Raw genomic sequence first — 11,812 nt, forward strand, 5'->3', positions numbered from 1 at the left:
AAATAAAATCACTGTGCAAAACCACACAGACTTTATTCTATGTGTTCTCCAGCAAGACTACTCAATCTCTATTTCCTCTGCATACGTTCCACATCGCCTATTTACTTTGATGACTAGTCACCTGGAAGCCTTTGTGCATCGTGTACCCCAAAACGTGGGCCAAGGCACAGCCCACTGGTACACGGGCATCCACATAAAATACTTCTCCACCACTGCAGAGAGGGGAGGAGGAAGCTGTCACTGGCTGCTTGTAGCTGAGAACACTTTGTTTTATCTGAAAGCAGTATGTGTTGTCATGAAAAAGGAGATGTAAATGATGTTGCGTCTGTATACATATGGGGAAAGAGTAATAAGTTATCTCTGATTATTTTCACTTCTTAATATGAAAACTATGCTCACTGCACAGGCAAATCACCCATGCCTAGCTGAGATCATGGCAGCAAACAGAAATACAAAGTGCAGGTCTACCAAATCCATCCCAGCTTCTTTTAATGTAACTACTAATAGCACAACCTTAAACAGATATATTTAGGACAAGAGACAGCCTGGTCATGCTTTAGCCAGGTCTTTCCCAGACAAATTTGGATGAAAAGTTACCCTACTGACTCCACACTTCAAATGCTGAAAAGCTGACATGGAGATTGTAGCTTAGACCTGGATGACCACACAAGACCTCATCCACCTATTCTCCTCCCTTGAATCTCAGAGACTCTTTTATCCAGTCCACAGAGTAAAGGACAGGTCTGTGTTATTCACCCAGGCACAGTGTATCAGAGAAGATGGGGCAGAGCTGCAGCACTGTTCAATGCAGGAACCTAACCCAGTAGTGAAGCTTGGTCCAAAGAGTGGCTGCTCAGGTCTGATCGGATGAGATTAGCCACTCTTTCTTCCATGAGGATGCCTGACTGGAGAGATGGAGAGAGATGCAGGATTATGGGACAAAATATCCCCACATGGCACCACCTACTTCCACTCATTCACATCCACCTCCTCCTTCAGCACCCACATGCCCTACCCATACATCTGGCGAGAGTCCTGTCTCTCCTTTCTCAAAAACATACCTAGACTCTATTCCCATTCTTTCCATCCCTTTCCAACTGCTGTGGTTTTGCCTTTCATTTTCTCCAGCCTGAACTCCTACAACAGTTTCCTCACTTGCCACCACACTGACCACATCTGCATCCCTCTACAGATGCGGTCAGCTCCCTCTGATGACCTTGTGTTATGGATGAGATGAAGCTCAAACTCCTTAGCCTGAAAGATAGTGGTTCCCATAGCTGCATGTACATCCCAGTTATCTGGAGGTTGTGTTTAACACTAACAAATAGTGGTGTCCATCTCAGGCTCCCTGGATCCCCAGAGGTACAGGAATTGAATAAGGCTGTCCCTACAAGACCCTTCACAACACAGTGCCAATCTCCTTTCGCCACCTCCTGCAACACACCATACCCTGAACCCACATAGATTACTTTCCATTTTCCTACTGTGACATGTACTTTCATGCAGTGACTTTTCATATTCTTTTCTAGAGTATTTTTTCTTGCCCTCCTTATCTTTATACTTCCAGATGCTTCAACATTTAGCCCCAATAACATCGGCTCTGTGAGGTCCTTATTAATCCACTGTGAAGAGGTGGGCTCTCTTTAGTGTCTTACACTTATTCTTAGCACAAATCATATTTTTTCTTGGAGTTTTAAGGGGCACATAAAGTAACATCACTCTTCCTTGCTTAGTTCAAAGATAGACACATTATTGAATTCCTATACCTCCAGAGATTCAGTGAGCCTGAGGTGAAGACCACTATCTGTTAAAGATAACTCCAGATAACTTGGATGTACATGCAGTGACATCAGATGGAAATGAAAATATCAGCTTCATTCCCGATAGACTGCACTCCGGAAGGTCACACTTGTGTGTGGGCATGGGGGCTTAGTACCACACTTTTCTGTCTAAATCACACTCCCTCCAAATGGGCAGAACCTGCCTTACTATGCTGCTTACCTGGAAGTAGAGTGGCAGAGAGCTTAACAGTAGGAATGGAGTGAGGGGAGAGAAAGAGAGGCAAAGAAGCAAGTCCATTTTTCTCTTCCAAACTCTTCATCAGATAATCCACTGTGACTGAGCCCCAGTGAAGGGCTGAGGAGATGAGAGAGGTGGAGAAAAGCCTAGTGTGGTCTGGTGGAAGTCCCTCATGGAAACATAAGAATTTTAGAATAAATGCCCCCTAAGACTATTGTAATTATTTTTATATGATTATCTTACTCTATTTCCTAGACTTCTAGAATCCCAAAGATGGGATTTTTTCATTTCTTCTGCCTAGTACTAAATTCAATAAGTGTTTGTTAAATGAAGGCTTAATCCTGAAGTGTTATTTAACATGTTAGATTTTAAAGACAGTGATAGCTCAAATTTTAAAATCAAACAGCTTCTAGTCATTTCAAATTCCCAGTAGTCTCTCTAACATAATTACATGGTTTTTTGGTTATGTTTGGACATTGTCTACAAGTATTATTTGTGGTAGACTTTATCCTCTAAATGGCTGAGTCTTCCATCTATTTTTAGTTGCTTTCTTAATTTAAATTCAAATAGGACAAAAGCCAGGACATGATGTCCTGCTGCTGTGTACATAGCTTAAGAATGATTTCTAAATATTTGCTACCATTTGTAAGAGAAACAGACCATGTGAGGCATCACATATCTAGATAGATTGGAACCAGATGAGAAGCATGTGGTCCTTATTTCCAAAATCCTTGTCCACATTGGAGAGGGGTTGGCAGTTGAAAGCTGAAACCTCTCCTTCTGAATAACCAGATAAAGGGAAAGTGTCTGCCTATTCAAGTTGTGGAATAGTTTGGAAATCAGTAATGAAGAGAGGCCAAAACAGACCTCGGCCATTGGAGAGTAAAGTGGACAGAAAAAAGGCACTGAAACAAGAGAACTTTGGCTTGGAATATCAGCAGGTCACTTACATCTCAGTACCAGTTTCTTCATCTTAAAGGGGAGTTAATATCACTTTTGCAAAGTTGGCTGTGATAACTGAGTGAGGCCAGGTGTGGTACCTGGTCTAGCAGACACCAGTCTCTGTCATTTATACATTGGACTAATAGCACACCAGCATCATACAGTAGCAACTCTGCTTCTCTGTCAATGTTTGTGGAGACAGGGGTGGAGATGTTTTCTGAGCAAATTTATTTTTCAAAAACTCCTTCAGAGGCATTGTCCATATGTCCTGTGGTTGATTTTTTTTTCATTTGTGAAAATGTAAACACACGCTTGGGCACTTTCACCATGTTACCATTGTTATACTGTTTACCTTTTTTACTTGAATACAAGTTGTGAGTTTCAATGCTCATCTGGTCTACTTGGCTAGGATGACATTTATGCTACTTAGGAATAGTTGACATTTAGATCTTAGCAGTAACTGTTGGAATATGTCCAGGTTAATCTTGGATAATTGGTTTAAATCCAATTCTTTTTGTTTTTCCCTGAGAGGAATGATAAGAAACTATTAACAGTGATTGCTTTTGGGTGAAAGAGACATAGCAGGAGAGGAGGCAGTCTCTAAGACGGCCCCCAAAGACCCCCACCTCCTAGTGTTCACCTCATTGTGCAATCCCCTCCTCTTCAGTGTAGACTGGACTTACTAACTTGCCTCTAATGAACAGAATTCAGCAGAAGCGATGGATGTCACTTCCAAGATGAGGTTTTAGAAAGACTGTGACTTCCACCTTGGGTGGTTTTTTTCTTGCCTTTTCTCTCACATGCTCACTCAGAGGGCCTCGGTTTCCAAATTGTGAGCTGTCCTATGCAAGACCCTGTGGCAAGGAACCAGGGGAGGCCTGCGGGAAACCACCTATGAGCAACTCAGGCCCTCAATCCACTGCCTGTGATGGACTAAATTCTGCCAAAAACCAAATGAGCGAGATTGAAAGAAGACTTTCCCTTTGTCAAGCATTTAGATGAGACTGAAGCTCCAGTCAACAGCTTGACTGCAACCTCTGAGAGACCTCGCGCCAGAGATAACCAACTAAGCAGCAGCTAGACTTCTGACCCCCAGAACTGTGATATAATGAGTGCTTTGTTATATTAAGCTGCTAAATTTGGGGATAATTTATTGCACAGCAATAGATAACTAATAGATAGGGTAATCTGGCATATCTTAAATGTATGTGGTTGATGTCTCATGCCTCCCTAAAGTGTATAAAACCAAGCTCCACCTCAGCCACTATGGGAACACGTTCTCAGAATCTCCTGAGGACTGTGTCACAGGCCATGGTTACTCATATTTGGCTCAGAATAAATCTCTTCAAATATTTTACAGAGTTTGACACTTTTCATCGACAAAGTAACACTCTGGCAAGATTCCCCTGACATATTTTGCCCATCTGTTTATTTAACATTTCGATTGCACTTGCTTTAGGAGTATCTCTTGTCAACACTAATAATTATAGATGCACTGTTTTAACTGTGTCTCATATAGACATTAACTCATTGGGTTTAATTTTGAGATTCAATACATGAGCAAATGCCATTTGTAGGTGTTATGACCGGAGACAGTTTCACTCTCATTTTGCTTAAGTGTGCTTTCTTGGTTTGTATCTTTGCTACATGGCCTGTATTTTTTTTTTTTTTTTAGGTAATTTCACTCTTCTCCCTGTGGTAATTTGAAAATTATTAAGACTGATCTTATTTCAACTTTAAGTAACATACTTAAAAGTGAACATTCCAAGTCATCTTCATTTAACCTCATAAAGCAAAACAAAATCTACTTATTTCTGGAAGATGAGGGCACTCACCCACTTAGACTTCCTTGTGTAAGCTTCAAGATTGTGTCAGCACATATTAGGATTTTTATTTGTCTATTGTTGTTATTTTTAATATTATGTAGCTTTTCTATAAATAGGTATAACATCTACATTCTGTACTATGAACATGATTTTTCTATTTTTAAATAATTTACTGTTCACTCTCTGTCAGTGGTGGCCACCTAACTTTTTTTTTTTTTTTTTTTTTGAGATGGAGTCTCGCTCTGTCCACCCAGGCTGCAGTGCAGTGGCTTGATATCCGCTCACTGCAAGCTCCGCCTCCCGGGTTCACGCCATTCTCCTGCCTCAGCCTCCCGAGTAGCTGGGACTACAGGCACCCACCATCACACCTGGCTAATTTTTTTGTATTACATAGAGACGGGGTTTTCACCGTGTTAGCCAGGATGTTCTCCATCTCCTGACCTCGTGATCCGCCCCCCTCGGCCTCCCAAAGTGCTGGGATTCCAGGCGTGAGCCACCGCGCCCGGCCGGCCACCTAATTTTTAAGGCCCAGTTCAAAATGAAAATGATGCTGAACGCTTGCCATGGTCTTGGATTCCCCGTGTCTGCCAGGTCGTTGCTAGGAATCCACAGTCCTGGCAATTCTGAACCGCCTGAGAACTGCCCCAGTAGGAGGGAAACCATTTCTCCAGGGTGAGATTTGTAAGCTGTCAGGTCTGGTTGGGGGTGGCTGGATAGGGAGTGGGGTAATAGAAAAGGGTAAGAAAAAGCAGCTTTTACCTTTTATTTTATGCCTGCTCTACTGTATAAATTTTCCCATTTTATATATGTACAATATTTACTTTTAAAAATACTGTCAACAGGTGTTATTTAGGCCAGTAGATTATGGACAATGCTGCAAATTGGCTCACTCAGTGCAAACTCCAACAGCTTCTATTGCCTTCCCATACTACAGAAGCTAGCAAACTTAAAACAAACAAACAAACAAACAAAAACAAACACAAAAAACACCCTGCATTTCTTAGACTCTCTTGAAACAGAGAACATATATGTGACCTAGTTTTTTTTTTTTTTTTTTTTTTTTTTGGAGACGGAGTCTCACTCTGTCGCCCAGGCTGGAGTGCAGTGGCCGGATCTCAGCTCACTGCAAGCTCTGACTCGCGGGTTTAGGCCATTCTCCTGCCTCAGCCTCCTGAGTAGCTGGGACTACAGGCGCCCGCCACCTAGCCCGGGTAGTTTTTTGTATTTTTTAGTAGAAACAGGGTTTCACCGTGTTAGCCAGGATGGTCTCAATCTCCTGACCTCGTGATCCGCCCATCTCGACCTCCCAAAGTGCTGGGATTACAGGCTTGAGCCACCGCGCCCAGTGTGACCTAGTTTTTATCAAGCAAACACATTGCTTAGGTAAAACTTAGAAAAATATTAGCACTTGGGATGATAGGATGTTCTAGCCAATCTGTGGGTAGAGATACTACTCTGCAGTAACTGTAGTGGAGGATCTATGGTCTAGGTATAAACTAGACTCTAGTCCTCAGATTAAAAGTATGAAGGTATAGTGTGAAGTGACCATGGAGTTTCCATAAGAGCAGTTCCATAGAACTGCATTCAATGTGGTGCCATTGTTCTTGTTTGGGCAACATCCAAAATGAGAACTTAACTCACTTAACACTTCTCTCTCCTGCTTTTCTCCTCCTTCCCACATTTTATTTTATTTATTTATTTTGAGACAGAGTCTCACTCTGTTGCCTAGGCTGGAGGGCAGTGGCACGATCTCAGCTCAGCAACCTCCACCTCCTGGGTCCAGGTGATTCCCCTGCCTCTGCCTCCTGAGTAGCTGGGATTATAGGTGCACACCACCACGCCTGGCTAATTTTTGTATTTTTGGTAAAGACGGGGTTTCATCATGTTGGCCAGGCTGGTCTCCAACTCCTGACCTCATGATCTGCCCACCTCTGCCTCCCAAAGTGCTGGGGTTACAGGTGTGAGCCACTGTACCTGACCCTCAAATTTTAAATTAAATAATTAATTAGCACTAATTGTTTAAAATGTTAAGTTAAATTTCTTTTGGTGGCTTCAAAACTGACAGTATAATGGTTTACTATTTTTGCTCAACTAACTTTATCTTAACTTTCCTTAACTTCCCTGTAAAACTCTACCCTTTCCTCCAACTTTCTTCAGTCTTGCTTCCACTAGGACTTTTGAGAGTGAAAGAAGGCACTATTTGTAATTACACTGGGATAAAAGGCATAATCAAATCTTATATGTTCATGTCATATAAGTAGGATCATATTCCTGTCAGTTCTCTCCACCTGTCTGAAAATACATGCTTACAATCTTTTATTAATCAAAACATAAGATCAGTAAGTTCAAATATACAGAAAAATATAGAAGTATGCAAACATGTTGGCATATTCAGATTCACCATATAAGTGAGATCATGTGGTATTTGTCTTTCTGTGCCTGGCTTATTTCACTTAACATAATGTCCTTCAAGTTCTTCCATGTTGCTGTAAATGACGAGATTTCTTTCTTTTTTAAGGCCGAATTGTATTCCATTAAGTAAATATACCACGTTTTCTAAATCTAAAAACGTCAAATTCATAGAAGTAGAGATTAGAATGGTGATTACCAGGGGTTGGGGTAGGAATTGGGGCGATGTTGACTAAAAGATACAAAATTTCAGTTAGGAGGAATAAGTTCAGGAGAGCTGTCATACACTGTACTGACTACAGTTAATAACAATGTATTGTATTCTTGAAAATCGCTAAGAGAATAGATTTTAAGTTCTCTCACCACAAAATAAGTATGTGAGATACTCGATTTAACCATTCCACCATGTATACATATTTCAAAACATCACATTGTACACAATAAATATAAGCAATTTATTAATTTTAAAAACAAATGGTTTAAAATGCTAATATTAGTCACTTCCATATGATGAGATAATGGGCAATTTTTATTTCCTTCTTCCGCATATTTTTTATGCTTCCTAATTTTTGCCATTATCCATGAATTATGGACAGGGGGGTTAAAGCAATATTTACTCTTCTAGGCAGTGGATATTCAGGACGTTAAATCCAGGAACTGACTCCATTGCTGAGATACTACTTGTGGCGATCATCTTCTCCCAAGCTCCATATTTTAGCTTTGTACAGAGTGATGTCATTGTAGACCCTAAAGTGGTTCATCCTGTGGTCACTGCGTTCCGGGTCGACCAAGGGCTCTGAGTCCCACCCAGTTTCCTGGTTTTCAGTTTGTGCCTCTGGGTACTTCTTCCTTGGCCCCTGGGCAGCGTGGTGAATGAGATTCAGAAACCTGGCGTCTGCGGGTTCCTCCAGGTTATCATGCCAACACGTGGGCTTCCTCGTTATCCTGTGAACCTTGCGCAGGGGATTCACGTGGTACTGCGTGTAGAGTTTCTGGGTTCGTAACTCTTTGAGGTACAGCTCCCGCAAGATCTGGTTCCGATGGACCTCATCTGTGACCACCCTCTCTTTCGGGTGTCCCGCCATGGCCTTGGAGCTGCTCGGTGGGTCTGGGGCTCTCTCGGCGTCCTCTTACCACTCGCTCGGCCGCGGGCCTTCTGCAGTCTCTAGGCAACGGCACCCCACTCCATCTCCAGGCAACAGTGTTCGTATGATACCGCTCTGGCCTCTCCGAATCCAGCTTCTTTACTAGAACTGCCTCTGGATACTGCCAGGAAAAAGGCTTGCCATCAACTGGCAAACCCAGGAGATAATGAACATAAAACTGGACCTCACGTTGGCCAATCACCTCCCTCCTTGAGAACAGATTCGATGCTTTTCAATCCCTACCTTCTCTGCCCCTGGTTCTGCAGTTTGCTCTGTGGTTACAGACCAAGTTCCACGGAGAAGCCAGTTCAAATGCAGACGCTTGTGCAGTCTGGCTGCCCAGGCAGGAGAGGAAAGGCGCAGGCCAGGCTGAATATTCGCTTGCCATGGTCTTGGATTCCCCATGTCTGCCAGGTCGTCGCTGGGAATCCACAGTCCTGACAATTCTGAATCGCCTGAGAACTGCCCCAGTAGGAGGGAAACCATTTCTCCAGGGTGAGATTTGTAAGCCGTCAGGTCTGGTTGGGGGTGGCTGGATAGGGAGTGGGGACTAGAGTACAGGAGACTAGCAAGAAGGGCTATGAGGAGGGCGGGGGGGGAAGATAGGAGGGCACTGGGAAAGGGGTGCCTGACGAACAGGGTGGGGGCACACAGACGGTCTGGTAGTAACAGAGGAAGAGCTGGGCAGAAAGTTCCTTGAGGTAGGGTACTGGGAAGGGGAGACATCGGTCAGGTTGGGCAAACGGGTAGGGCAGAAAATTGAACAAGATGGACGGCCCTGGAGAGGAGGCTGAGGGCAGGAAGTTTGAGGAGTAACCGGGGGAAGGAGGGCTGGAAGACGAGAGCGGGAAGGAACAGAAGGAAATGGAGCCTGGGGTTGAGGCCGAGAGATTGGAGGTAGCTTTCTAGTCATTTTTCCAAATAAGCGCTGTAGTAACTCACTTGTCCAAACGAATCAAAATGAGTAACTGAGATGTGCTGAGACCGATTCCAGCTTTTATCCCCTCAGAACATTCCATCACAGAATGCCTATCATGAAATGTACATTTATCTCCTTAGGACCATCACAGAATCTCTATTATGAAATGTACATACTCCCCTTTGTTCCAGTGAGGAAGCCCCACCAACCAGAGAACAGATCTCAGTTTCTTGGTTTAAGAGTGATCATGGGAAATAGCAAAGACAAGAAATGGGGCTGTAATATTGGTCCCTGTTCTTGGGATACCATGTAGTTTTGCCCCTCCGCAGACAAAGATTGATCAAGGGGCTAACAGAGGTAGGGGCTTGGGGCCTAGGAGAGCAGTTCTGAAGCAGGAATTGGGAAAATGGGAAGTCAGTATCCTAGTCTCTTTCCCTTACTACATTGTTCAAAGCCCTTTCACAATATCTACCTCACTACGTGAATATGCATGACTAGAGATGTTATGTTCATTTTACCAGTGAGGACACTAAAGACCAGAGAGGGAAGGACCATAGTGGGTGGGTAAGCAGGCGGGACAAGAACTTGGACCAAAAAGAGGGGGCAGGTGGGAGAGGCCACAAAATGGCACAAAGCGCTGACCAGCACCATTGCCTCCTCCAGTGTCTCTGGACAGGATCTTGTAGGGGATGTCTCGAGAAGAGTTGTAGTTTTTGTAGCTTACCTCTTGGTCCCTGTGCTCCCTTGGCTTGATGACTTAATCTTCACTGGAACCAGACACACAGGGTCCAAGCTGGCAGGATGACTGCCCACTCCTGAGCACCCAGTGACTAGATTTGGACTTCCTTGCTCACCACCTGAGATGCCTAACTCCATCAGATGATGAAGGGAGCTGCTGCACCCTCCCCTCTTTTTTGTCTGAAGTAGCAACCCTCTCTGCTGAACGTTCCTGGTTTCTTTGAATGCCATTCGAATCATGAGCTCCTTTGGTCCCCTCTTCTCTCCCGTGCTTGTATCACCATAAGATTCTGAATTTTCTCCCTTGGCCCAACACCCTTTTCCTCCCATGCGGCATAAAACTTCCAGTTATGCTTTGGAAGTCCAGCTACATGATTAGCAGACTTCCCTTTTTCCATAGACTGCTTCTTTATTTATTGACAGTTCCTTGCCTTTCCTTGCTTTAATTGTAACTTGGATTTCTCTTAAGGACATTGCTTTTTATCTCAAATAGAAACTACTTATTCTCTCAAACTCTAAAGCACTTCAGAGTAAGAATGTGGTTTATAGAGTCTCCTCGCTCCTTCCGACTCCTTGAAAACCGCACTGCGTTATTCCTCTCTTCATACTGGAAAATCTCTTGCTCCTTATGAGTTATCTTTAAACTAGGAAAGAAAACTTACTGGGAAATAAAAAAGTAACACCTTCCTTATAATCACCTAAATGAACAAAAATGTTAATTCATAGTTCAGAAAACTGTCTATTCAGAAAACAAGTATGTTCTTTATTTTCACTGTGTTTTAGTCTGTTCCCATGCCGCTAATAAAGACATACCTGAGACTGCATAATTTACAAAGAAAAAGAGGTTTAATAAACTCACAGTTCTGGCCGGGCGCGGTGGCTCAAGCCTGTAATCCCAGCACTTTGGGAGGCTGAGACGGGCGGATCACAAGGTCAGGAGATCGAGACCCTCCTGGCTAACACCGTGAAACCCCGTCTCTACTAAAAAATACAAAAAAAAAAAAAAAAAAAACTAGCCGGGTGAGGTGGCGGGCGCCTGTAGTCCCAGCTACTGGAGGCTGAGGCAGGAGAATGGTGTAACCCGGGAGGCGGAGCTTGCAGTGAGCTGAGAACCGGCCACTGCACTCCAGCCCGGGCGACAGAGCGAGACTCCGTCTCAAAAATAAAAAAATAAAATAAACTCACAGTTCCATGTGGCTGGGGAGGCCTCATAACCATGGCAGAAGGCAAAGGAGGAGGAAAGGCACATTTTACATGGTGGCAGGCAAGACAGCATGTGCAGGGGAACTCCCCTTTATAAAACCATCGGATCTCATGAGACTTACTATCATGAGAACAGCAAAGGAAACACCCATCCCCCATGATTCAATTACCTCCCACCAGGTCCCTCCCATGACATGTGGGAATTGTGGGAGCTACAATTTAAGACGAGATTTGGGTGGGGACACAGTCAAACCATATCACACTGATTGTAAACAACAGCCAATAGATTGTTTACTTTGGAACAAGTTGAAGGAAGAGTCAACATATAGTTCCATAGAGCATGTTGCAGGCAGTGAGGGAAGAGAAAGCATGGGAATTTTTGAAGATCTTCCTAAGGTCCCTTCAATTTGGAGAATAGCACTTAAGAATCTGGGAAAGCCAAGAAAAGAAAGGAGCTCAGTTTCTCACCACATAATGACACTGGTAGCAGAATCAAGAAATAGCAGGTGCCTACATGGACTTTCTATTATGGAGACCCAGGTCCTGCAAGCAGCCTGATCCATGGCTGGCTGAGTTACTTTCCACTAACTGGACCACAGATTTGAAAGAAA

At 43.6% G+C, this 11,812-nt stretch overlaps 1 protein-coding gene and 1 pseudogene across 2 annotated transcripts; both read right to left on the minus strand.

Moving 5' to 3' along the window:
• Positions 1-7,638: 7,638 nt before the first annotated feature.
• On the minus strand, positions 7,639-8,315 carry LOC117072751 (protein FAM183BP-like). Its single transcript, XM_033193143.1, has one exon. It carries the CDS (start codon positions 8,279-8,281, stop codon positions 7,874-7,876), a length of 408 nt encoding a protein of 135 aa, XP_033049034.1. The 5' UTR covers positions 8,282-8,315; the 3' UTR covers positions 7,639-7,873.
• A 171-nt stretch (positions 8,316-8,486) lies between these two features.
• Positions 8,487-9,361, minus strand: LOC117072750 (annotated as a pseudogene). Its single transcript, XR_004432938.1, has one exon. The product of XR_004432938.1 is annotated as an uncharacterized LOC117072750 (transcript).
• Between the last annotated feature and the right edge of the window lie 2,451 nt (positions 9,362-11,812).

Source organism: Trachypithecus francoisi, unplaced genomic scaffold, assembly GCF_009764315.1.
Source record: "Trachypithecus francoisi isolate TF-2019V2 unplaced genomic scaffold, Tfra_2.0 Lachesis_group4, whole genome shotgun sequence".
In the NCBI taxonomy this organism is placed as follows: Eukaryota; Metazoa; Chordata; class Mammalia; order Primates; family Cercopithecidae; genus Trachypithecus; species Trachypithecus francoisi.